At 61.8% G+C, this 23,548-nt stretch overlaps 4 protein-coding genes across 5 annotated transcripts; 3 read left to right on the top strand and 1 right to left on the bottom strand.

Annotated features, from left to right (window-relative positions):
- The first annotated feature begins 4,117 nt into the window (after positions 1 to 4,117).
- TTC36 (tetratricopeptide repeat domain 36) lies at positions 4,118 to 5,081 on the top strand. Its single transcript, XM_086626779.1, has 3 exons — positions 4,118 to 4,229; positions 4,424 to 4,609; positions 4,690 to 5,081. Exons 1-3 carry the CDS (start codon positions 4,118 to 4,120, stop codon positions 5,079 to 5,081), a joined length of 690 nt encoding a protein of 229 aa, XP_086482905.1.
- A 441-nt stretch (positions 5,082 to 5,522) lies between these two features.
- Positions 5,523 to 7,252, top strand: TMEM25 (transmembrane protein 25). Its single transcript, XM_086626778.1, is given in 7 exon segments — positions 5,523 to 5,607; positions 5,691 to 5,975; positions 6,234 to 6,320; positions 6,323 to 6,523; positions 6,599 to 6,883; positions 6,985 to 7,071; positions 7,179 to 7,252. Coding segments are annotated over 7 exon segments (1,104 nt in total).
- Positions 7,253 to 7,396: 144 nt separating this feature from the next.
- On the bottom strand, positions 7,397 to 13,568 carry IFT46 (intraflagellar transport 46). Its single transcript, XM_086626945.1, has 10 exons — positions 13,266 to 13,568; positions 13,050 to 13,192; positions 12,248 to 12,322; positions 12,057 to 12,150; positions 11,526 to 11,654; positions 10,871 to 10,992; positions 9,406 to 9,472; positions 9,069 to 9,129; positions 8,711 to 8,796; positions 7,397 to 8,272 (listed from the first exon to the last, which is right to left on the bottom strand). Exons 1-10 carry the CDS (start codon positions 13,566 to 13,568, stop codon positions 8,177 to 8,179), a joined length of 1,176 nt encoding a protein of 391 aa, XP_086483071.1. The 3' UTR covers positions 7,397 to 8,176.
- Positions 13,569 to 13,796: 228 nt separating this feature from the next.
- Positions 13,797 to 21,308, top strand: ARCN1 (archain 1 coat protein complex I subunit delta). Of its 2 annotated transcripts, none has more exons than XM_086626965.1 (10): positions 13,797 to 13,815; positions 14,878 to 15,138; positions 15,791 to 15,970; positions 16,210 to 16,415; positions 16,887 to 17,048; positions 17,467 to 17,632; positions 18,512 to 18,659; positions 18,986 to 19,094; positions 19,257 to 19,461; positions 20,014 to 21,308. In XM_086626965.1, the coding sequence occupies exons 1-10, from the start codon at positions 13,813 to 13,815 to the stop codon at positions 20,101 to 20,103; spliced, it is 1,530 nt and encodes a 509-aa protein (XP_086483091.1). In that variant the 5' UTR covers positions 13,797 to 13,812; the 3' UTR covers positions 20,104 to 21,308. The 2 variants fall into 2 exon arrangements, with proteins under 2 accessions (XP_086483091.1, XP_086483089.1); XM_086626963.1 differs by having other exon boundaries at positions 14,878 to 15,141.
- Positions 21,309 to 23,548: the final 2,240 nt, after the last annotated feature.

The following is a 23,548-nucleotide window of genomic DNA, read 5'->3' as shown; positions in this document are numbered from 1 at the left end:
GTCTCTTGGCTCGGTGCTGAAGTGCAGTTCTCCTCTTCCTCCTCCTCCTCCTCCTCCTCAGCACAGTGTTTGAGTGAGCTTTCCTCCTAGGGAGAGAGGCTGTGCCAGCTTCCCTGAGGACTGTGCGTGTGCCTGTGCTTCTGTCTGCAAACACTACTCTCGAGCCGGCGAGGGCACGGCACGGCGCGGCACGGAACGGCGCCTGGGTCTGGCCGGCCCGGTAGAACGGGGGAGAGCGGCACCGAGCAGCCCGCTAGCAGACCCAGGAGGGTTTGGCTAGCGCTTCGCTTCCGAAATCCCTGCCGGAGCACAGGGGAATTCCTGGCGTTCTTTGGCAAGGGGGAGGGCTTGTGCCAACAGTTACGACACTGCGCATCTTGGCGAGCCAAGGCTTCCTTTCGGCAGCGCGCTCCCTCTGGGGCTCTGTAGGAGGGAAGTCGTCCTTCCCCGGTCCTGTCTCCGCCAGCCTGGCTTCCCGTTCTGCCCGGCGAGCCGACGGCCCTTCCAGGCGGCGGGGTCTCTGCCACTGTGGAGCTGGTCCAGGGGACAGACGTCTCTAGGGAGAGGTGGGAGCGAGGGCCGTTTCCGCGGTGAGCCACGTCCTGCTGTGGAGCAGGAGCTAGGGGGGCTTGCGGGGGGCTCCCGCGGGATCCACTCTGCTCAGCCTCGCTGCCCGCGGCCGGGGCGGGACAAAGGCACGATCCTGCAGGCTGGCGCCTGGCACGGTCCGTCCGCCAGGCGCAGTCGCGTCGTCTTCCCTGACTGGTGCGGGGAGAGGCTCCGAGACCAGCGTAGGTTCTCTGCGGAGGCAGGGCGGAGATGGACCCGGCCCGTCTGCGCCGCGCAGCGTCCGGAAACCCGTGGGAAGTAAAGGAGCCGTGGGGGTGGTTGACAAGTTAGCCGAGGAGCCGAGCGTGGCGTAAGTGCTCAGAGGGCACCATGGTCCTGGGTAAAGTGGAGCAAATCCTCCTCCCGGTGGGGCCTGCTCCGCGCCTCCAACGCGCAAGCCCGAGAAGGAAGCAAAAAGCCCCAAGCCTGACAAGTGATGACGTTGGATTTTACTCTGTTCTGTTTACAGTTAGTATTTAAGGTTTTATAAATGTAAATATATTTGTATATTTTTCTATGAGAAGCACTTCATAGGGGAAAGCACTTATGACGAGGCTTTTAAACAGTGGTATTATCCTAATTTAAGAGAATCTCTTTTTAATGATTTTTTTATTTTCATAGGACGGTTATAGGAAATACCTGGCTGGACACAGTCTGAGCCTTTCTCCAGAGAGGGGGGTACGCTTTATTTTTATTTTTTACTCTCGTTCTGCCTTTTGACTTCAGTAACTGTTTCCAGGAGGTTTGGCTGGACCTTAAACTTTATTTACCCGTCAAGATGGGGGCAGGAGGAGAATTGCCCGGCTTAGGAGGAGTTGGACCCTGTGCCCCCAGGCAGGAGGTGTGGTTCTGCCGTGCCCCGCGCCGCGCCGGCATCCCAAGAGAAAACGAGAGACACCTGACCCTCGGTAACCTCTTTTGCGGGGGCGCCTCATCCCTCAAGTCTCTCTCTTGAAGGCAGATGAGTTTTCCGTGGAGAAGGGAAGGCAGGAAGCGCCCTCGCTTTTCCAAGCTGTCCTGGGGGTAGATCAGCAGCCGCTCGGCGGGTTGGAGGGCTGCTCGGAACTGGTGTTGGCAGTCGGTGGGACGGGAGCAGCCGCTGACTCCCCAGTGCTCGCACTGGGACACCCCCAGTCCGCCCCCGTCGGGCCCCGAGACCTCTTCCCGTGACCCGAGAAGGAAGCACGGCGCTCGGGGGGGGGTCGGGCCCTGCCGCTTTCCTTTCGTTATTGCACTGTGTGACGATGACTATTTGGAGATCACTGTTGGCAGAAGAGTCCGATGGACGCTGCGTTGTTACTGAGATGACTTGATGCACTGACAGTTCGGGAACGCACATACCTTGAGGAGGCCGAGCAGCGCGTGCCCCGGGCATCTCGGCCCCTGTCCCCGGGCAACGGCCGCCCTCGGTCCTTGTCTGCCCCGTTTGTGCCGGCGGCGCTGGGGCACAGCCCTCGCCCTGGCCAAGCCCGTGGATTTACCGAGTAGCAGCTCAGCTCCGCCACGTTTTCCCTCGCCCGCGCCGCTGCCGCGTCCCCGTGGCGGAGGGAGGAGCGCCTTCCCCGGCGAGCCGATCCTTCCCGTCCGCCTGCTGCGGGAGGACGCTCCGGCTGGGAAGCGCTGCCCGAAGCCACCACCCCACGTAGGGAAAAGCGGGCAGGAGGGTTGGGGGAGCGGGAGCCCCCGAGAACGGAGCGCCAGGCATCTCTCCTCCCGCGGGGCCGGCTGGCTGCCCGCTTTGCTGCTATACCCGGCGCGCCAGCGAAACGGTCCGTACCCCCGGGAAGCTGCGCTGCGCCTCGCGGCCAGCCCGGGCCCTTCGGGATGAGCCACGGGGCAGGGAGAAGCCGTGGCAGGGAGCGTGCCAGCTCGCTGCCAGCCATCTGCCTGCCCGCCCTCGGCCGGGTCCTGCCCGGGCTGGCGGCGAGCGCGGCGCAGCTTCCCCGTGTATGAATGTATATTTTCTAAGGACTGACGCAGATCATGGCATCTGAAAATACTGAAAAAAAAAAAAAGAAAAAAAAAAAAAAAGGAAGTTTAGGGCGTTTGTTTTCTTTGTACAAGCGACGTGGGTGGTTTTTTTAAAGGAAAAGCGGGTCACTGCAAAGGGCTGGGTATCTTTTTGGGTATCTTTTCTTTGGTTCTCTTTCGTTTCAAAGCAATACCAGGTTCTTCGGCGAGACGGTCTTTGTGCAGAATCGCGCCACTCACACCCATCCCACGGGTCCACTCCCGCCACGCGGGTTTCTCGCGCTATAAATACGATATATATAGGAACTGCTATAGTACCGCACCGTGTCGTGCCGCCGCGTTCAGTATCGGTCCATGGCTTGGAATTCCCTCAACACTAGAGGTAAGGGTTGTGTTGCAGTCGCTGCCGGCGCCTGGGAAGGCCCCACCGCGCGTTCCCGGCCGTTCCAGGGGAGCCGGGGCCGGGCGGCTCGGCCTTTCCTGGCCCTTCTCGTTACCAGTCAGCACTTGTACAACTTGGTTTCTTCCTTTTCTTCCTCTCGTTTTGGTTATGGATGTTGGGGTACCACCTGCATTTCGGGGGAAAAAAAAAAAAAAAAACAAACCCGTGCTCTGTGCTTACCTGGGATCTTTTAACGAGGTGCAGTAGCTTTGTCTATCAGCCGAGGTCTGTACTTGTGGTGTTTCTTTTCTTGAACTTAACAGTCTCTTTAGTAAATACAGGTAGGTGATTAATTGTTTCAAAAAAAAAAAAAAAAAGGAAAAAAAAAAAAAAAAGCTCCGCAAAGGCAAAGGTTATGTTCTAGAAATACATTTCTTGACAACTTATCATGTATAACAAATCTCTTCTTTTTTTTTTTTTTTCTTGTGTTCTTCCAAGCTTCTGGTTGGTTGTTTTATTTTTTTTTAAAAAAAAAAAAAAAAAGAGGAAATGTGTCTAAAGTACATCAGTGTTAACTCCCTGTCACAGGGAAGAAGGAAATACTTTAATAGTTTAAAAAAATGCTGAAAGCTCTGCAAAAGACTGAATGTAAAAATAAAAAAGTGTACATAGTTGTAAAAAACGAAAAAAAAAAACAAAGGAGTTTTTAAACATGTTTATTTTCTATGCACTTTTTTTTATTTAAGTGATAGTTTAATTAATAAACATGTCAAGTTTATTGCTGCAGAGGGTTGCTCTCGCTTTCTTCTTGAGGCCGAGAAGCTGCTTCCCCCGTGTCCCTGCCTCTGGAAGCTGCCGGCAGGACTTCCAGGGCTGGGAGCCCCTGGCCAGCGCTTGCGGCGGCGCCGGTCTCGACCGCGGTGGGGTTTTGGTGAGGGACACTCGGCTCCTGCCCGCCACGGCCAGGGCACACGGGTCACCTTGGGAAGCTGCAGGCCTTCCAGCGGGGCTGCTGCCCACGCAACCGGCTGGGCGGCGGGGCATCGGCCCGGCCCGGGATAGGACGGGGCAAGGGGGAAGCGGTGCCGGCGGTGTGAACATTAACCTGCTGGAGGCCGCCCGCCTGTGCCCCGGGGTCTCGGCATACCGGGCACCATGGCCACGGCGAACGACAGGGCCGTCCTGCAGACCATCTTTAACCCCAGCACGCCTTTCGGGGACATCCCCGGGCTGGACGAGGAGGAGGAGGACAACACCCAGGAGGAAGGTGAGGCGATGCTGCGTCGGGTTCACACTGGAAGGGGCAGTGGGGTTCCTGCCCCACCACAGGGTGGGTGGGCAGGCAGGGGAAGGTGCCCGTTCCCAGCCCGGGATGTGGGGTTGGGTGGTGGGGCTGCTTTCCCAGGGCGTCCTGGCGCTGGACACGTCCCGGGCCGCGGGGTGCCCGTTGTGCCACCGCAGAGGCCTTCGCGCCGGAGCTGCTGGAGCAGGCGCGGGCCCTGGAGCTGCAGGGGGTTCGCGCCGCCGAGGCCGGGGACGTGAGCGCGGCGCTGGAGCGGTTCGGCGAGGCCATACGGCTGCTGCCCGAGCGCGCCTCCGCCTACAACAACCGGGCGCAGGCGCTGCGGCTGCGGGGGGACGTGGCAGGTGAGCGGCGCCGGTGGCTCCGGAACCCCCGGGGCCCCCGGCGCGCCCCGACGGCCGCTCTCCTCCCCCTCCTCCGCCAGGCGCCCTGCGGGACCTGGACGCGGCCGTTCGGCTGAGCGGCGGCCGCGGCCGCGCCGCCTGCCAGAGCTTCGTGCAGCGGGGGCTGATCCACCGGCTGGAGGCGCGGGAGGCGGCGGCGCGGCGGGACTGGGAGCGCGCGGCGCGACTGGGCAGCGCCTTCGCCCGGCGGCAGCTGGCGCTGCTCAACCCCTACTCGGCGCTCTGCAACCGGATGCTCGGCGAGATGCTGGAGCGGCTGCGCGGCGACGGGGCGGCGGGGGAGGAGCGGTGCGGGCGCGTCCCGGCCGCCGGAGAAGGTCCCTCTCCGGAGCCGGAGATCCCGGCGGCCAACCGGGAACGGGAAGCGCCGGAGCGCCTCGGCTGTGTCTCGGCTCTGCCCCACCTCCAATAAACCGCCCCGTGTCCCTGGCGCTTGGGCTCCGCTTGTGGCTTTCCGGTGTGATTCCCGCCGCCGTGGGCGCGAGGGTGAGCCCCCCCCCGGTGAAGCGGGGAGGTGGGGGGCACAGGGACGTTCATGCCCGCCCTGGCCGGGTGGTCTCTGGCCGCTCTCCCCGGTAGCGGGGCCGTGCCCAGGGCCGGGCGGGCGGCAGCACCGACCCCGCCGCCGCCACGGCGGCTGCGCGCAGCACCGACCGGTCCCGCTCGGGGAAGGCGGCTGCGAGGGTCCGCCCCGCGCCGCATGCACGGCCCCGTGTGCCGGGCCCGGGCACAGCCGCACTGCGGGCCGGGCTGGAGGCGGCGGAGATGCTCCAGGTAAGGCGCAGCCCGGTCGCGTCCTGCGGCCGTGCCGGGACCCGGCTCCAGCTGCCTCTCTCCCAGCGCTGAGCGTGCCATGGGGCGCCCCGGGGGCTGGTCGGGCGCTGCCCTGGCCCCGGCCCGCCTGCTGCTGCTCGGCCTCCCGGCGCTCTGCTCGGCAGGTGAGGCTGCAGCGGGGACCTGGCGCTCGGCGGCGGCGGCGGAGGCGCCCGGCCGCGGCTCTGAGCCCCGGGCTCTGCGGCAGGGCTGGGGGCGCCGGGCCCCGCCATCGACGGGCGGCCGCTGGCCGTGCGCACGCTGCGGGAGGGGGAGAGCCGCACCTTCACCTGCCGGGCCCCCCGGCCGGCCCCCGGCGCCGCGCTCCTCTGGTACCTCGACGGCCAGAAGCTGGAGGCGAACTGCTCGGCCGCGGGCGCTGCCAGCACCCTCACCCTCACCGCCCGGCGCACCGACCGCGAGCTCAACTGCTCCCTGACGGACCCGGCCTCCGGGGACACCTACAACGCCTCCGTCCTCCTCGACGTGCAGTGTAAGGTCCGCAGCGCCAGCCCGCTCCAGCCAGAGGTGCGGGGAGGGCGCGCGGGGCTGCTGCCCGGCCGGAGCAGGACCGTGGTTTGCGTCCATCGCAGCCGTAGCGGGGCAGCAGCTCATCAGTCCTGGGCAAACACGGCTGATGAGCGCTCGTGGCCCTTGGCGAGACAAATCCTGCTCCTGTCTGTGCAGCCCCCCCATCCCCGCTGTCCCCCTATCCCTCCTGCTCGTCTTACTGCCGGTGTTTGTTGCCCAGATAAGCCAGAGATCCTGCGGGCAGATGCCCACTACCAGGAGGTGGAGGGCGCTGGGCTCCTCCTGGTGCTCTTCGTGCTGGTGCAAGCCAACCACCTGCCAGCATCACCTGGGTGGACCAGGACGGGCGTGTGATGGCCAACGCCTCTGAGTTCCTTCTCATGGGTGCCATGCGCTACCCGGGGCTGACCAACCACTCGCTGCGCATCAACCTCAGCAGCGTGCCCGGCAACTTCTCCATCAGCGCTGCCAACAGCGTGGGTGTCACCACTGCCTCCCTCCTGCCCCCAGGTAGGTATCGGGGGGGGCAGGCGCAGAGCAGCAGCCCCGCGGAGTGGTGCTGAGGAGGCCGTGCTGCCCGTGCAGGTCTGCTGGATGCCCGCGTGGAGCTGCCCCTCCTGGGCGTTGCCGTTGGAGCAGCCCTGGCCCTGGCTGCCCTGCTCAGCCTGGGCTCCTGTGCTGCCTGCCTGGCATGCCGCCAGGCCAAGCCAGTGCCAGGTAAGGGGCAAGCAGGAGGGAGCAGCCCGCTCAGCCAGTGCTCCCATTGCAGCGGCTCCGAGCACCCGCAGCCCCAGGGCACACGGCTGCCCCGCCAGACCCAGTCCCTGCCACCCGACCTGCGCCTCGGCGACCTTGTGCAGGAGGCCGGAGGTAAGACCTAGAGGTGCCAGTGTAGAGTGACGCACGGGGCCACAGGCCCTGCCTGGGCAAGGGCTGGATGTCCCGGCTCTCGGCTCTTTCCTTCCACTCAGCTTCCCCCAGGGATGTGGGAGCCGGGGACAGGGGACAGGAGAGCACCTTGTCGGGGCTGGAGAACTCTCTGGTCCTCAGCAAGCTCGGTGAGGGAGCGCAGGCGGGCGAGCGGCCCCGAAAGCCGTGCTGTGGGGACGCCGGCCTCCGCGGCCGCCCCAAAAGGCGACAGCAGCGCGCCGTCTTTGCCCTGCAGGTTTTATCCAGCTCCCGACGTCCGGGCGCATCTACAAAGTGCCCAGCGTGAGCAGCGATGAGATCTGGCTGTGAGACGCGGCACAGTGCCCGCCAGCCAGGGCTGCCCGGCCCCAGGTACGTACCAGCCTCCGGAGAGGCGTAGCCGAGGGTGCCGGGAGGCCGTGCTGGGTGGTGGGCACTGCCCAGCCCCCGGCTGCATGTTGAACCACGCACTGGTTGTGCCCGTAGCCATGCCGTTAGCCACGGCCTGTTTTTATTTAATCTCTGCGCTTTACAAATAGGCTTTTATAACCAAAACGTATTAAAGCTGTTCACAGCCAGACTCCACCAAGCTGCTAGTGCCGCGATTCCTCCTGGGTAAGGCCGAGCACCAGCCTTGCTTTAGCAGCCTGCTTGCTCCACTGTCTTCTCTGCCCCTGCCCGAGCTGCGGCAGACGGGTGGGCAGCATGGCAGGGGCTGGAGAGAGTCATCCCAACAGCAATAAACTAAACTCAAGCGTCTGTCTGGTGCCACGCTGGTTATTTCTTCTTGGCACTAGCCAAGGGGCTTGCAAAGAGATAAAGGGACTTGGGAAGAGAAAAGGGGCTCAGTAGCACGGGGCAGAGGAGGTTCGAGATCCTTGGATCAGACCTTGGAACACAGATCTGAGTGTTGTGCCCGAGCACAGGAATTATGGCCGCTTGCTTACAGCAGCTGTAGCACGTGCTCGAGGAGCTTCTGCTCCGCAGCGTCTGTGGCACAGGGAGCCTGTTACTGGGAAGAGCTGGTTTAACACTGAACTGCTTGAGGACTAGTCAAAACCAGAGGGTTTAGGCAGCTTCTGCCGGAAACGCAGTGAGTCAAGTCCTACTCTGTGAGCACAGAGCAGCTCAGCAGCATCTACAAAACCAGGGAGGCGGCTGGAGCGCGGCGCGTTGCTTCCCAGGCTGCTTCGGTCGGATCTGGCTGTCCGGCGGCGGACATCGATCCAGGAGATGAGGGTTTAACGTGAAGCTTCAAGTAAAGCTGAACACTTCTGTGTCTGCTGCTCGTGAAGGGGCGTTGGACGGTGGGCTCCCACCCTTCTTCCCCTCAGCCAGGGGCTTGAAATGCTGCAGGAGAGAGAACGGGTCAGAGCAGAGACTTGACTCGTTAATTAGGAGGAAAATTAGCCTGGAAACGCAGGCTGCTGTTGCTGCTCCGTGCGAGCTGCGCGCTCTGCAGGCAGCCAGAGCCTCGCGTCGCCGCTGGGGTTTCAAACGCCGCTCTGCCTGCGCGCAGAACAGGCGCGGTGGCGGCGGTGGGAAAAGCGTTCTGGGCTTATGCTGGACCGTTAAACAACGCAGCATCCCAGCCCTGCGGCACAGCAGAGGCTCCCTGTGTCCTGTGGAGGTACTGGGGAAACGGCGAAGCTTAGAAAACATTTTTGGACCCCTTTATCGTGGCCTACCGGCCCTTTTAAACCACCCGCAGCCCAGCAAAGCCAAACGTAAGGAGAAACTTGGCAACGCTTCCAGGCGGGTGAGCGGTGCCTCTCCGGAGTCGCGTACCTGCGAGTTCTTGAACTCCGAGTAGAGGGAGAAGAGGACGTGCAGAGGCTGGATCCGACTCTTGTACACGGGGATGTCCAGAATGGCTGCGGGCCAGAGCAGAAGTGTGTGAGGGCACCGTGAGGGCACGGGGTGCTGTAAGTAAAGGCGCAGCGTCCCGCTGCCCGCGGTTACTCGGGCCTTCGCTCGTCCAAGACTGCGGGCGCCTGCGGAACGCGAGTCCGCTTCCTGCTGAAGGCAGCAGGGAATGACCTGGACTGCTCGGGGCTGAGCCGGCATCCGAAGGGCTCTCGCTGCAAGCAGGACAGCGCCAGGCCAGCGGCACACGTGTGTCTCCGGCACGGTCTGCCCCACTTACCGCAAATCATGTCGGCGTACTCGGCCAGGTCACAGCTCATCTCTGCAGTCGGGAGGCCCACCTGGAACAGAGAGGGCTGCCAGCTCGGCTCCCGCACGGCGAGAGCCCAGCAGCCCGCGCTGACCTCCGGCCGGGCACTGTGGGGAATGGCGAAGGGGAATTCGGGCACTAGGCTGCTCCCCCGTCTCCTGGCAGGGGAGAAACGGTAAGTGGGAACAAACCCGAGCGGGGTGGGCTGTGGGCAAGGAGCTCAAAGTGGAACGGGAACCCCGCTTTCACGGGAGACGGTTTCTAACGCCGCGCACTGAGCCAACTACTTCTCGCTCGGACAACGTACCTTCCCCAAGAGCTCCTCAAATTCCGGTGACCATTCCTGCATGAGGGTCTCGATGTCGGGCATTGGCCTGCCAGGGAAGAAGAGAATGTGAACTTCAGCATCAGGCACAACTGAAGGAGCTTCCGACTGCCGGACCGCTGGAAACAGGACAGGCTCGTTTTCATGAGCTGAGAGGGATCTGCGCGTCTGCGGAGCGCCATTTATCGGCGCAAGCCTACGCGCACCGAGACGCGAGTTCCGTCTGCTGTGAAACTAATTCAAGTTGCACAGGGAAAGAGGAGGGAGGGAAAGCGAGCGTCCTGCACGCAAGCGTGGTACGACGACCCTGAAAATCAGCACGTCTTCTTGCGGAGAGTGGAGTTCAATCCAACTTGGCAGCCAGTCACACCAGTTCCGTTTAGTATCTTCATCAGTGATCTGGACGAGGGGATCAAGCGCACCCTCAGTAAGTCTGCAGGCAACACCGAGTTGGGTGGTGGGAGTGTGATCTACTGGAGGGCAGGAAGGCTCTACAGAGGGATCTGGACAGGCTGGATCAAAGGGCTGAGGCCAGTTGTGTGAGGTTCAACACGGCCCAGGGCCGGGTCCTGCACTTGGGCCACAACAACCCCATGCAACGCTACAGGCTGGGGGAGAGCGGCCGGAAAGCTGCCTGATGGAAAAGGACCTGGGGGTGCTGGTCGAGAGCTGGCTGAGTCTGAGTCGAGAGCTGGCTGAGTCTGAGCTGGCAGTGTGCCCAGGTGGCCAAGAAGGCCAAGAGCATCCTGGCTTGTATCAGCAATAGCATGGCCAGCAGGACTGGGGAAGCGATTGTCCCCCTGTACCGGGCACTGGTGAGGCCACACCTTGAATCCTGTGGTCAGTTTTGGGCCGCTCACTACAAGGCAGACATGGAGGTGATGGAGCGTGTCCGGAGAAGGGCAGCAAAGCTGGGGAGGGTCTGGAGCACAAGTCTTACGAGGAGCGGCTGAGAGAATGGGGGTTGTTCAGCCTGGAGAAATGGAGGCTCAGGGGAGACCTTCTCACTCTCTACAGCTGCCTGAAAGGAGGTTGTAGCCAGGTAGGGGTCAGGCTCTTCTCCTAAGTAACAAGCGACAGGACGAGAGGAAATGGTCTTAAGTTGTGCCAGGGGCGGTTTAGATTGGATAGCAGGAAAAATTTATTCACCAAAAGGGCTGTCAAGCACTGGAACAGGCTGCCCGGGGAAGTGGTTGAGTCACCATCCCGGGAGGTGTTCAGATGTGGCACTTAGAGACGTGGTTTAGTGGTGGGCTTGGCAGCGCTGGCTCAACGGCTGGACTTGATGATCTTAAAAGTCTTTTCCAACCTAGCTGATTCTGGATTCTCCCGCTCGGAGATATGTTGGTAATTTTGCTCAGCACTCCCAGACGGTGCCGCCAGCCTCCCCGGACACGCGGTTGCGCTGTCCGAGCGCGTGCGAAGCAGAGCGGACCGAAGAGCTCACCTGGTGTAATGGACCGTGGCGGGAGGTTTGCAGCGGTGCAGTTCGCCGATACTTTCAATCCAGCTGTCGATGGCTTTGGGGTTCTTTTCTGCGTTCTCCAAACTCTTCACTTTTATCTGCTGCTAAAAACAAAAAACATAAACCTGGCAGCACGTTGTGGTGTTCTGGGGCTCTTTCACCCCGTGTTTGCTCCTGACTAACCACGCGTTTTCTCCTTTCTATACCGACCGATTTCTGCAGCAGAACACGCCAAGTAAAACCAGGTAGTGACAACCAAAAGGAAACAAAGCTTCAGCTGGAGGAAACGGATCCAAAGGCTGTACCACGGCTTGCCTGAAGCAAGGCTTAGATCCCCTGCACTCTAAAGCTACGGGCTGAGGAAAAAGGTGGGGTTTTCTGCTTTTAAAGCCAAATTATCAGTTGTGCTGCGACAGCGTGGTCACACAGAGACAAAAGCAAGAGTTCAAGGCCAGGTTGGATGAGGCCCTGAGCAACCTGATCTAGTTGGAGATATCCCTGTTCCTTGCAGGGGGGTTGGACTAGATGACCTTAGAAGGTCCCTTCCAGCCCTAACCATTCGATGATTCTATGATTCTACACAGTGTTTCTGCTGCAGTGTTTCACAGCAAAGGTGACCTCCCCCTCCGCGGCTCACTGTGATGTTGTGCTGCTTGGAGTTCTCCGTCAGCCAAAGGGAGAGCACGGTGGGATCCGACTGCTTGGTCGACGGCTCGTCCAGGACCAGCAGGCCCAGGTTATCAGGCTTGCCGTCCGGACGGGGAACCTGCAGACAAAGACACCCTGTTTTCTACGGGAGCCCAAAGCGAGGGAAGTCGGGGTTATTTTGTACAGTTGGGGTTATTTTGCCCTCTAGAAATCAGCCCCTGAAGGGAACTGGGAGGTGTGGTTTCCTGAACACGAGTTGTTGGCCTGAAAAGCACAAGGTGTCGGACAAGGGAGGAGGCAGCCCTCACCCCAAACGGCGTGTGTGCTGTCTGAGAGGTGACCGACCTGAGCGGGCTTTCCCAGCTCTCCAGAACGCCACCTCCAACAGCGCAGGGCAAGGGGACGCGCCGCTACGGGGACAGAGCGGCCGCCGCTGGGCTGTGCGGCCCGGCTGCCCCTCTCACACCGATGCCACGCTCCGTTTGGCACGTGCAGGGGGAGGATCCTGAAGCAATTGTACCTTTAGGAACGCGTCAATGTCTCCAACTGCTGGAATAAAGTCTGGAATAAAAGGCTGCAGTTTGTGCTCGATCTCTATTGTTTTGGGAGTGTACCTGGAAAAAAAACACCACAGCGCGGCTGACTACGAACGGTCCCGCAAAACTTGGCACGAAGGGGAGTCAGGAGCGGGCTAAAACCCCTGCAACTCACCTCTTGATGTATTCAAAGAGTTCTTTGATTTCAGAAGATACTGGCAGGTAGTCATAATCTGCTAGATCGAAGTCCCTGAGGAAAGGAAGAGAAATGCAGGGAAAGATTAACGTGCGGGAGGTTCCGTACCAGCAGGAACTGGGACCCGACTGTCCAAGACAATCGTGAAGGAAGCTGAAACACGAGGTTGTTGGTCCTCTCTCTCTCTTGTACATGAAAATCAGTACTGGGCCACGGTTTGCCTTGGGCATCCTAGCCAAAAAAAGCACTGGACTGATGGACAGTTGCTTGTGGTTAGCGAGATGTGTGTAGGGGACGTCGAGGGGCGGGTAAGTGGCCTGCACGGAGGCAGTCGGGACAACAACTAGGGTGCTCGGAAATGGTTTGGGAGTTGAAAAGAGTGGCAAGAGAGGAGGACTACCAGGAGATGAATGATGTGCTTGAGACTTTCCTTCTCTTTCTTGGGCGTTGGCTGACAGCCAGGGCCGGAGCAGAGACAGGAGGCTGGCCGACACCTTTGTCTCACACCGCAGGGTTGTTCCCAGCTGTGCCCTTCCTTGGTACAGCAAAGCAGGGCACGAGGGTTGTCCCGGGAGCCCCCCTGGGTGGCTGCAGATCATCGCACGAAGGAACTTCTTTCTCCTGAGCCACCCAGCTCCAAGGAGGAGGAAGAAGCTGCCCGTCCCGATGCCCACAGCCGCGCTCACCCTCGCGGGACGATGCGCACCAGCAGAGCCAGACGGGCCCGCAGGGCACCTGCCTGGCACCAGACCCCGGCCCCGCAGCCAGCAGCACCACTCACCCCTCCAGTGCGGCCCCAGGCGCCTCCGAGCTGGTTTCGGAGGAATCATCCTCCTCCGAGTCGTCGTCATCGTCGTCGTCGTCGTCCTCGTCCTCGTCTGCGCTGGGGGCGGCGGGGGCTGACGAGCGAGCCGCCGCCTGCTCCTAGGCGGGAGGGGCCGGGCCTCAGCCGGGCCGCCTCCCGGGCCGCCCCGGCCCCGCGGACCCCCGCGCCTACCTTGCCGCCGCCCTCCTCCTCCTCCTCCTCGCTGCTGCGGTCCGCCGCGCCGCTGCCCGCCCCGGCTCGGGATGCCCGGGGGCGGCCCGCGCCCCCGGCCCGCGGCGAGCGCTCCCCGGCCGGCCGCCCCGCCGCGCCGCCCGCCTCCTCGGCCCCCGGCACGGCCAGGCTCTCGTCGTACGGGCGGGTGTGGGCGGAGGGGCGCGGCGAGGCGGCGGCCCGGCCTCGCTCCCCGGGCCCGCTCGCCTCCGGCGCCCGCCGCTCCGCCATGCCGCCCCGCCGCCGCCCCGCCGCCGTCGCCATGGCGACGCTCCCGCCTCGCTCGCCCCGCGGCTGACTAGAGCGGCGCGGCCTCCGCGGCGCCCCCTCGCGGGCGGGGCGGGGCGAGGCCAGACGGTCCTCCAGGGGCGGGGCCGCCCCGCCTCGCCCCGCCCCTCGGGTGACGCCACTTCCGGCTGGGGACGTGGCTCGGCGCCGCCATCTTGTGGGGCTGCCCGGGGGCCCGCGGAGCGCCGAGGGAGCGAGCGCGGAGCCCGGCGCCGCCGCCATGGTGAGGGCTCGCCCGCGGCCGGCCGCTCGGTGCAGCGGAGCGGAGCGGGGCGGAGCGGGGCCCGGGGAAGGCTCCAGGCGGGGCCCCGGCGCCGCCCCGGCTCGTAGGCCGCAGGCCGCCGCGGGAGCCCCGCGGCCTGGCGGGGCAGAGCGCGGCGGCCGGTCGCTCTGCGGCGCGGGGAGCCGGGGCGCGGCCGTCGGTCCCTGGGGGGGCGGCGGGACGCGCGGAGCGGCGCTGCGGTGCCCCCTCGGCAGAGGCGCCGGCGGCCGCGGCCTCAGGTGCGCGGCGCTGGGCGCGTCTGAGGGGTCGTTGGGGCCGTCCCGGTGAGCGGGGGGTGCCCGGGGCCCGGGCGGGACCGGAACCGGCTGGTGTGTGCGAGGTTCTGGTGCTCGCCTGGGTGTCGGACGGCTGTGAACGGCGAGGTTTTACGTGCGGAAACCGCCTCGGTCCGACCACGTTCGTGAAGAAGCGTGAGGAGGAGGAAGGCTCGGTGGTCGGAGGGAACGCAGGCTGGCGGTGGCCTTGTCGCCTTTTTATGGTTTACGTGATAACGGCTCCGAGACGCCCCGGAGAGTTCTGTGGGCTGTGGCTAGTGCAGCTGCCAGTGCGGCATTCGCCTGGCTGGGAAGAAACGTCGCGTTTCGCCATGTTCGTGTGTTTGGCTGTAAGCTGGGGCCGGACCGACAGACAACTCGGTAACGTGGAGCCTCACCTGGAGCTTTTGGAGGGGGCTGTTACCTCTGTGGTGCAGGAATGGGCTGATCTGCCTGCCTGGTGGAGCACGGGGAGCTTTCGTTCGGGACAGAATGAGCAGAACATCTGTTCCTGTTTCGCGGGGATGGAAAGCGGAGCGGAGTGAGAGAAAAAGCAGAGGGGGATCTACTCCGTTCAGCTCCTAGTGCTGCTCACAGGAGAAGACTTACAATGGCGTGTAGGGAAAAGCAGCCGGCTGCATGGTACACCTGGAGGTGAAACGCCGTCGGAAGCGATCCTTTCTTGGAGCGAGCCGTGCCGCGCCGGGGGGACTGGGAGGCTCGGCTAACCAGCGCGCCTTCTCCGCAGGTGCTGTTGGCAGCGGCCGTCTGCACGAAGGCGGGGAAGGCCATCGTCTCCCGGCAGTTCGTGGAGATGACGCGGACCCGCATCGAGGGGCTGCTGGCGGCTTTCCCCAAGCTGATGAACACGGGGAAGCAGCACACTTTCGTGGAGACGGAGAGCGTGCGCTACGTCTATCAGCCGATGGAGAAGCTCTACATGGTGTTGATCACCACCAAGAACAGCAACATCCTGGAAGACCTAGAAACACTCCGGCTCTTCTCCAGAGTGGTAAGGATCTGTCACGGAATGCAGAGTTCGCACAGGTGTAGCCTGAAACTGTGCTGTTGTAAGGGAGCTGGTGCTTAAGCGCTGTCTGCTTCCACCCAGCAACGTGGTTTTCCACAGCCTCTTCCTCACCTGGAAGTAAGGTTGGAAGTTTTGGTGGTGTTTTTGAACTACACGTGAAAAAGTCTTTGGTTGCAGTTCGGCTGGTGAGACCAAAGGGGTGATGTTGTAAATTTAGCATTAAATATTCTCTGAATCCTTAAGGTAGCACCCATCTCCCTTCTAGAAGTAGCGTGAAGTCACAGCACGGGATTGTTAGAGGTGCAGCACTACTTCAGGGGCGTTTCCGAGCAGCGATTCGTGCAGCTGTGTCTGCAACCGAAGGATCTTCAGGAAACTCTCTGGCCCCAGTCTCTGAGTTAGCGTTACAACCAAGCGAAGAGGTTGTGTAAGTGTTCTAGTGCAGAGAAACTAATCATGGCAAAGCTCCATCTTGCTTTTCGTCAACAGTGTAAGGTTGGGAAGAGCAGCTTACTGGTGTGCTGGTCTTGTGGAGGGTCTGGCGCAGCTGGGACGTCTGGGGCTAGCAGAAAGACCGTGCTTACGCAGTGTTGTCTACGGCTGCTCCATCCAAATGTTTTCCCCTAACTAGATCCCTGAATATTGCCGAGCTCTGGAGGAGAACGAGATCTCCGAACACTGCTTCGACCTGATTTTTGCCTTTGATGAGATCGTTGCCCTGGGCTACCGCGAGAACGTCAACCTGGCACAAATCCGGACCTTCACCGAGATGGACTCGCACGAAGAAAAGGTGTTCCGGGCAGTCCGAGAGGTGAGTGGCAACCACTGCAAGCCTGGCATGGGGCGCGCTGGGCGACGCTGCCTCTTCTGTCCAGGGGTGTTACTCCACTTTGATAGGGGTCATAAAGTTGTTTAGCTTTTCGGGAATCTGTATGCCCATCTCTTGCTTCCTTTTCCTTGGCAAAGGGTTTATGAGCCGATGCCCTTTGCTCCTGTGCAGACCAAGCCTGAGATCGCAGAGCTCTATCAGCCTCTTGTCTTTTCCTTCAGACTCAGGAGCGCGAAGCGAAGGCCGAGATGCGCCGCAAAGCAAAGGAGTTGCAGCAGGCCAGGAGGGACGCAGAGAGGCAGGGCAAAAAGGCGCCCGGGTTCGGCGGCTTCGGCAGCTCGGCCGTGTCGGGGGGCACAACGGCGGCGATGATCACGGAGACCATCATCGAAACGGAGAAGCCCAAAGTGGCCCCAGCGCCTGCCAGGTAGGTGTGCAGCAGGGAGCAGTGCCTCGGGGCCAGCAGTGGCTCAAACCACGTGCCTTCGCTTTGCCCGTCTGCGCGGGTGACCTCGGAGCCGTTAGCGTGGCTGCTTGCCCACCGGGATGTGTTGCGTAGTCTTGAGACCCCCTTTTGTTCCTGGGGAGCATTTGTGCCCTGTACCACACCAGCATCCCGCAGTCTCTCTGGAGTCTTCGATGGGCATTGGGCTCCTCGTTTTGTGGGAGGAACAGAGGTCCTGGCTCCTGGCACTACTAGGAACAGGATCCAGGTCAAAATTTCCACTTGCTGTCCTACATGTAAGACTGTTGGGTTCGTGTGCGTTCTCCTCGAGAAAGGCTGCAGAGGTGAGCGCTGTATTGTTGGGATAGTCAGGTTACGACGCGTGAAGACAACTGAGGAAGGAGGAATCTGTTGCTGTGGGCTGACTCGGAGGTTCTTGCACCTTTTGTTTAGGCCTTCAGGTCCCAGTAAAGCCTTGAAACTTGGCGCCAAGGGGAAGGAGGTGGACAACTTTGTGGACAAGCTGAAATCGGAAGGAGAGAATATCATGACTTCTGTCGGCAAGCGCTCTACGGAAGCAGCCAAAGTTCTTGCTCCTCCCGTTAACATGGAGAGGTAGGTGTTGCCCCTGCTTTGAAAGAGGTCTTCTCACAGCTTTCTCTGCAGTGCACGTCCTGCCTTTTTCCGTTTCAGAACAGGCTTTTCCCAGCCCTTCAGGTCCCGTGTGCTCGCTCGGCCTGTCAGTTTTAGAAGCCGAAGGGCAAAATGTTGGAAAGCACAGCAGCAGAAACGCAGATAGCTGGTTTGATTAGGAATTGCCTTGACTAAAATGGGATGTACAGCCATTGTTTCGCTGAGGCTGGGATTTTTGCGATGCCTTTTTCCCTTAAAACAGCTGCTGTTTTTCCTGTTGCCGAGACACAAAGAGTTCCTGCCTTGTTGCAGCCACGTAGCCTGTCCTTGCTGACTACTCATCCCTCATCCTGCCTGCTGGATGCCAAGCGTAGGCACCTACTTTGTTCTCTCTGTCTAGTGTGCACATGAAAATAGAGGAGAAGATTTCCTTGACTTGTGGCCGTGACGGAGGGTTGCAGAGCATGGAGCTGCACGGCATGATCATGCTGCACATTTCCGATGAAAAGTTTGCACGGATCCGCCTGCACGTAGAAAATGAAGACAAGAGAGGAGTGCAGCTGCAGGTAAAGCCTCTTCGGTGTCCCGTGCCGTTGAACGTGCTCTCGCTGCTCTCTGCGGGGCGAAACACTGGAAATCCTTTGGGCATGCTGCTGTCCCGTGTTCTTGTTCAGCCCTCTCAGCCAACCTCCGAAAGCGGGAGTGGGCACTGCGGACGTCACCGCAGCACGAACACAGGGGCAGCTCGTGCTCGAAAGATGGGAGTTGGCTGGAGAAATCCGGCCGCATGCGCTTCCCTTCCTGCCCTGGGAGCAGCAGCGCACGTCGGCATGGCGTCTCGGCTCTCCTGGGCTTGGCAGCAGCCTGGAGTGTTGCTCAGGGCTCGTTCGTACGGCACGAGCTTTAGTCGTGGGGCAGGGTGTTGGAATAAACTCGTTATGCCGATAAGGAATTCCATTATTGTCCAGAAAGCCGTTTCTTGCACGGCTTTAATTTAGATTCCGTTTGGCTGCTGGCACACGTACGCCTTCAGGTTGCTGAAGGAAGCAGTGGTTTTGTGGCTTCGGGGTGTTCCTCCCAGCAGCATGAGGTGGTTTTTCCCTCCGGAGAAGTACCCGTGTGGGTCTTCAGGATGGGCTTTGAGATCCCAAGAGCTGTTGAAGTTGTTGTGCAGCTGGCAGCCCAGGGACATCGCTGGAGTCCCTGGCACAATGGTGGCGGTGTGGATTCTTCTTAGAGGATCCGCGTTTTCTGGAGGGAATCCCGGGCTGATAAGCAGATGTGCTCTGGTTGGGCCTCTGAGCAAGGAGCAAAACCGATGTATGTTTTGTCAAGGAGAATACTCTGGGATGCGTAGGCCCATCTGTTACTAGAGCCCGCGTTACCTCCGTACGGTTCTCTCCGTAGGCTCGGAGTTACAGCCTGGGCATGTGTTCCTCTTTCAGACTCACCCGAACGTGGACAAGAAGCTCTTCACTGCGGAATCGCAGATTGGCCTGAAGAACCCAGAGAAGTCATTCCCTATCAATAGCGACGTGGGCGTGCTGAAGTGGAGGCTGCAGACCTCGGAGGAGTCCTTCATTCCATTGACGAGTGAGTGTGGTGCCAGCGTGCGTCGGGGGGCTCGGGCAGCAGAGGCTGGCGTTCATCCATGGGCTGCCAGCTCATAGCCCACCTTGGGGCAGCGGGGCCAGCTCCAAGATGTGGCACGTTGTGAGGCGTTGGAGATACCGTGTGTCTTCCGCCAGATAGCACTGCTGTTCTCGGCAGCGTGCGTTTTCCGTGGTGCTCTTGGAGAAGGAAGAAGCTTTTCTTTAAGCCAGAGTTGCTTCGGTGCCTTTTTCAAAGCCCGTTGTGTTTTGAGAGCCTGTTTGCATGGAAAGCCGTTGCGGTTCAGCACACTGTTTCTGTGCCCCCAGTTAACTGCTGGCCCTCCGAAAGCGGGAACAGTTGTGATGTTAACATCGAGTACGAGCTGCAGGAGGAGAGCCTAGAGCTGAACGATGTCGTCATCGCCATCCCCTTGCCGTAAGTAGCGCTCCGTGTCCGGCAGCGCTCTCACACGCCGTCCTGGATCCCGCCGGTTCCCTCCCCTCTCTGGTTTGCAGCCTGGCCGCGCCGGCAGCCTTGGCAAGCGCTTTCTTAGCGCGGCGCGGAGCAGCTACTGCAGCTTCCCGTCGCCTGCTCTAGGTCTGGTGTCGGCGCCCCGGTGATCGGGGAGATCGATGGCGAGTATCGCCACGACAGCCGGAGAAATCTCCTCGAGTGGTGCCTGCCAGTGATAGATGCCAAAAACAAGAGCGGCAGCCTGGAGTTCAGCATAGCGGGGCAGCCCAACGACTTCTTCCCGGTGCAAGTCTCCTTCATCTCCAAAAAGAACTATTGCAACATACAGGTATGGCTGCTGGGCGTGATGCCGCTCTTGCCCCCTCAAGCTGCCTCGCTCATCCGCCGGCTCAAACCAGCCGTGCTGTGCCCCCGGTTGAAGGCTTGGGCGTCAGCACCGAGCAGCCTCTGTGTGAGCTGGATTCAGCAGTGCCAGCTGGCACCGGTGGGTTCCCAGAGGTTGCCCGCGGTTACGATTGTGCCTTCCTGCCTCTGAGTAATCGATAATTCCCCTCAGACTTGTGTGAGCGAATCCGTCAGCCTTCACTGATGCCAAAACACTTCTCGGGTATGGCTGTCCGTCTGTCTGTCCCTGCTGACCGGCAGCTAGCGACTGCTGGCAGGCTGCGCTCGGCAGCGGCGCGGTTACAGCCGAGAATCGTTCCCCTGTGTTCACGTTTCCCGAGAACAAAGGTCTTTCCTTCAGGGCGGACCCGTGGTTCGGGAGCACCGAGTTGATTCTGTCCTGGTGACCGGCCACCCCGGCATCGGAAAGCACCGCGTGGCTCCATGGGGAACGCGGCGCTCGATGACGGGCTGACTCTGCCTCTTGTCTCCGCAGGTTACCAAAGTGACCCAGGTAGACGGGAACAGCCCTGTAAGGTTTTCCACTGAAACCACCTTCCTGGTGGACAAGTACGAAATCCTGTAATGCCGGCCGTGGGGAATTGCAAAGGAAGAAATTTTTAAATTAAAAAAAAAAAAAAAAGAAAAAAAAAAAAAGGCCGAAGTTTATTCTGAATGTTGGAAACGCCACAGCCCCCTCTCTGCTAAGACGTGTGGCTCACACGACCATCTGCAACGTTCCTGGGTCACGGACATTTTTGGCAGAGAACTGACGTGCTCGTGTGGGGAAAGGCTTTGAAGTTCTTTGGCAGATTTTGACCGGCCGGCAGAAGAGTGAGATCTCTGCGGAGAAACCTGGTTTGCCACGTCCCCTTCTCCCCTGAAGACACCCGGAGCTCAGTCCCGGAGCCTACCAGACATCGTTCTCTCCCCTTCTGAAGCGTCGCCCGCTGCTCCGTCCTTGGTGCTGCCGTTTCCATTTCTCCGCGGCCTTCAGCTCTCGTTTCCGTTGATGAACGCAGGCGTTACGATAACACGTGCGAGGGTGTTTGCTTCTCCGGACCCTTCGTCCGGTGGAAGCCGAGCAAGCTGGCCGTGGGTTCCGAGGTGGTGGGAGGGGGTTGTGGCAGGGGCATGCGGTGGGGCAGAGCGACCTGGGGCATTGGTGCTGTTGCCCTGCGCGGTTACCACTGTCTCTACGCCTGGGCTCGCCTCTCCGGCTCGGAGGGGGCTCCGGGGTAGCACAGGCTGCAGCGCCAGATGCTCCGGCTCTTGTCGCAGGGGAGGGAGCATCCAGAAGCGACTGCCCTGTGCTGCAGCTGCTTTGGGCCAGGCTTTGGAGGCAGTTTAATTAGGTTAGAACCAGCTGCGTGTCCTTCCCAGGGCCCTTCCATTGTCTTGGGAGGCCGAAGGCTTCGCCTGCCTCGGCGTGCACAGCCGTGGAGACGGGGTTACTCGGCCTGCGTGACAGGACCTGTCCCAAACTAGTGTTCTTTCTCCACGCTGGCGGACAGAGGAGGAGGAAAGGCTGCTTTCCAGGAAACATACTGGGCTGATGCGAGTGCGAGGAGCACCCCAGCGCGGCGTCTGCCGTCCCGCAGCTGTTCTTCCTCCTGCTGCCTCATTTGTGTCATCTCACAGAGCTCCCCCCAAAACTTTGAGCTCCCCTCAAAGCTCACCTCACCCGCTTGACTCGGGGCCCGTCCCTGACGGCGTAACTGGCCACCAGTGCGCTCCGCTGCTGCCACAGGCGGAAAGTGATCGCCCCAAACCGCGTGCACTGCACTCCCTCGGGAGCACCGCTGTGAGAGCGAGGGGGTCTGGGGTCCCGTGGGCTCCTCTGCCAAAGAAGTTCATGGTCTCTTCTCCGTCGGCAGCACCCGAGAGGAAATCAGCCCTGATCCCTGTGCCGGGAGGGCAGACCCCCTTCCCTAGCGAAGTAGGTGCCGAATCCCGTTAACGCGGGCACGCGCGAGCGTCGCTCGCCTGTACGATTTCTAAGATGGAGTCGAGGTTAGTTCAAGCATCCCAGGAGTTTTGTTCCGTTTTGTTTTTTCCCCTCTTGAGTTCGCTGAGGGTAACACTCAAACGGAGCCGAGATTCCCCCTTTTTTTTTTTTTGTAACCTGTACGATTCTGGCGTAGGGCGTAGAGCACATTCCAGTGTACACCGCGAGTCCCGCGTCCTTAATCAATAAAGCGGATTGTGAAAGGAACCGGCTGCGCGTCGTGGCGTCCGGCGGGCGGAGCGGCCCCCTCGGCCGGGCCGGCCCCGTCCCTCCGCCCCGCGGGGGCGGGACGGGGCCGGGGGCGGAGCGGCGGAGCCGGGACGGGGCTGCCGGAGCGGCGGGACGGAGGTGAGCGGCGGCGGGGATGGGGTCGGGGGCAGCTCGGCCGTCCCGGCGGCGGGCGGGGGGATTCCCAGGCAGTCCCTGCCGTTGGAAGCCGCCGGGGCCGGGGGTGCCCTGTCCCGCAGGGACCCGCCGGCCGGCAGCGCTGCGGGAGGCGGCGGGGGCGAGGGGAAGGGGCTCCGCTGCCCCCGTCCGCGTCGGGGCCGGGCGTGGGACGCGGTGGGGGTCTCTGCCCGCCTGCCTCGGGGGTCCCGCGGACGGGCGTGGGGAAGGAGCCGGAGGCGGGAGAGCAGGAGAAACCCCGCAGCCGTGAAACCCATCGTTGCACAACGCTTCGGGGTGCGTGGGCGGCCCGGCAGCTGGAGCCGGACCCGGTGGTCCGACCCGGTGGCGAGTCTGTTGGCGTGGGAGCCCTGGGAGCGGCCGGCCCCGCGCCGGAGGCGCTCCCGTCCCCGGGCGCCGCGGGCGGGGGCGGGGGGAGACGGTGCTTGGCCCGAGGCTGCCCCGGCCGTCCCCGCCGCCTCCCCGGGAGCCTGGGAACGGCGCTGGCCCGGCCGGACCCCGCTCCGCGGCGGGACCTTGTTTACTCCGGCTTCCTGACACGCTCTCGCCGCAGCCCCTTCGGCCGCTGCCAGAAAACCCGAGGAATTTGGCAGCCCCAGAAGGGATCCAGCTGCTGCGGCGAAGGGCCGTCCGCTCTCCCATCCCTCCGGCTGCTCTGCGAGCCCCCAGCCCTCCCCGGGCACCGGGCACGGGGCGCATCCCCCCAGCCAAGCGCCGCAGGCAGCGTGGAGAGCGGGCAGCACTGCCCAGGTGCTTTTTCGCCAGCCCCTCGTACGTTTGGGTTTGCCGCGCGATGCCATGTGTTGGCATGCGTGGGGCTGCAGTGGGCAGGGTGCCATGCAGGGTGACGGAGCGGCGTGTTTGTGTGACGAGGCGGCACTTGCCGCCGGCCGACACCAGAACGGAGAGAGTGATGCCTGTTTTGGAGAGGTGAGGTTCACCCCTGCCTCTCCACCAGCAAATAGGGCCGGGCAAGGGGTTTGTGCCAGGGACTGGATCTGGGATGCACCAAATCCATCCTGTGCTGTGGTCTCAGAGTTGCCATTAGTGAGGAGCCACAGATGCTCCCCGCTGAGCCTCTGGCCTGCAGATGAGACGCCATCATTTACTACGAGAGGGCTTTGAGGAACGAATCTCCATCAAACGACCTTATGAAGGGTCCTGGAGCTCAGTGGTGGTGGTTTCTCCACCCGTGCTGCCGTGGCTGGAGACGTGTGCTGACGCTGGGCTCGGTGTTTGAGCTTCGGCAGCGGCTGGGACCGTGCACAGCATCACTGGCCCTCAGAGCTGGCTCATCTTGGGCAGCATCTGGCACAGGAAAGCCGGGCTGCACGTCCTTCCTGACCCAAGCACACGGCGGGCATCCCCCAGCCTGCAGAGAGCCCAAGGCACGATGCCAGCGGGGCCGTGGCCTTGGCCTCAGCTGGATTCCAGCTGTGCCGTGCTGCAGCAGTGCGGGAGCGCTTCCCGGGAGCGCTGAGATCAGCGGGTGCGGCCGGGATTCCTCGGCTCCCGACGGAGCTGTCTGGCGGCTGATTTACGGGGATGTTATTGCCAGGCGTGCTGCGTCGCCCCAGCAACCGCGATGCAGCCCCCGCCACCCCTCGCCCGGGTGGGA

This window comes from Tauraco erythrolophus, chromosome 26 (genome assembly GCF_009769465.1).
Source record: "Tauraco erythrolophus isolate bTauEry1 chromosome 26, bTauEry1.pri, whole genome shotgun sequence".
Lineage (NCBI taxonomy): Eukaryota > Metazoa > Chordata > Aves > Musophagiformes > Musophagidae > Tauraco > Tauraco erythrolophus.
Note: the sequence above shows the minus strand (reverse complement) of the source record. Positions and strands in the feature narration are given on the sequence as shown.

Excerpts from the sequence above, each read along its gene's own strand:
- TTC36 (XM_086626779.1), top strand. The coding sequence starts at position 4,118 with ATGGCCACGGCGAACGACAGGGCCGTCCTGCAGACCATCTTTAACCCC. Across the intron at positions 4,230-4,423 it reads GGACAACACCCAGGAGGAAG|AGGCCTTCGCGCCGGAGCTG; the intron begins GTGAGGCGATGC and ends GTGCCACCGCAG. Across the intron at positions 4,610-4,689 it reads GCTGCGGGGGGACGTGGCAG|GCGCCCTGCGGGACCTGGAC; the intron begins GTGAGCGGCGCC and ends CTCCTCCGCCAG.
- IFT46 (XM_086626945.1), bottom strand. The coding sequence starts at position 13,568 with ATGGCGACGGCGGCGGGGCGGCGGCGGGGCGGCATGGCGGAGCGGCGG. Across the intron at positions 12,151-12,247 it reads CTCTTTGAATACATCAAGAG|GTACACTCCCAAAACAATAG; the intron begins GTGAGTTGCAGG and ends TTTTTTTTCCAG. Across the intron at positions 8,797-9,068 it reads GTACGCCGACATGATTTGCG|CCATTCTGGACATCCCCGTG; the intron begins GTAAGTGGGGCA and ends TCTGGCCCGCAG.
- ARCN1 (XM_086626963.1), top strand. Across the intron at positions 17,049-17,466 it reads CCTCCCGTTAACATGGAGAG|TGTGCACATGAAAATAGAGG; the intron begins GTAGGTGTTGCC and ends CTCTCTGTCTAG. Across the intron at positions 19,462-20,013 it reads AGAACTATTGCAACATACAG|GTTACCAAAGTGACCCAGGT; the intron begins GTATGGCTGCTG and ends TTGTCTCCGCAG.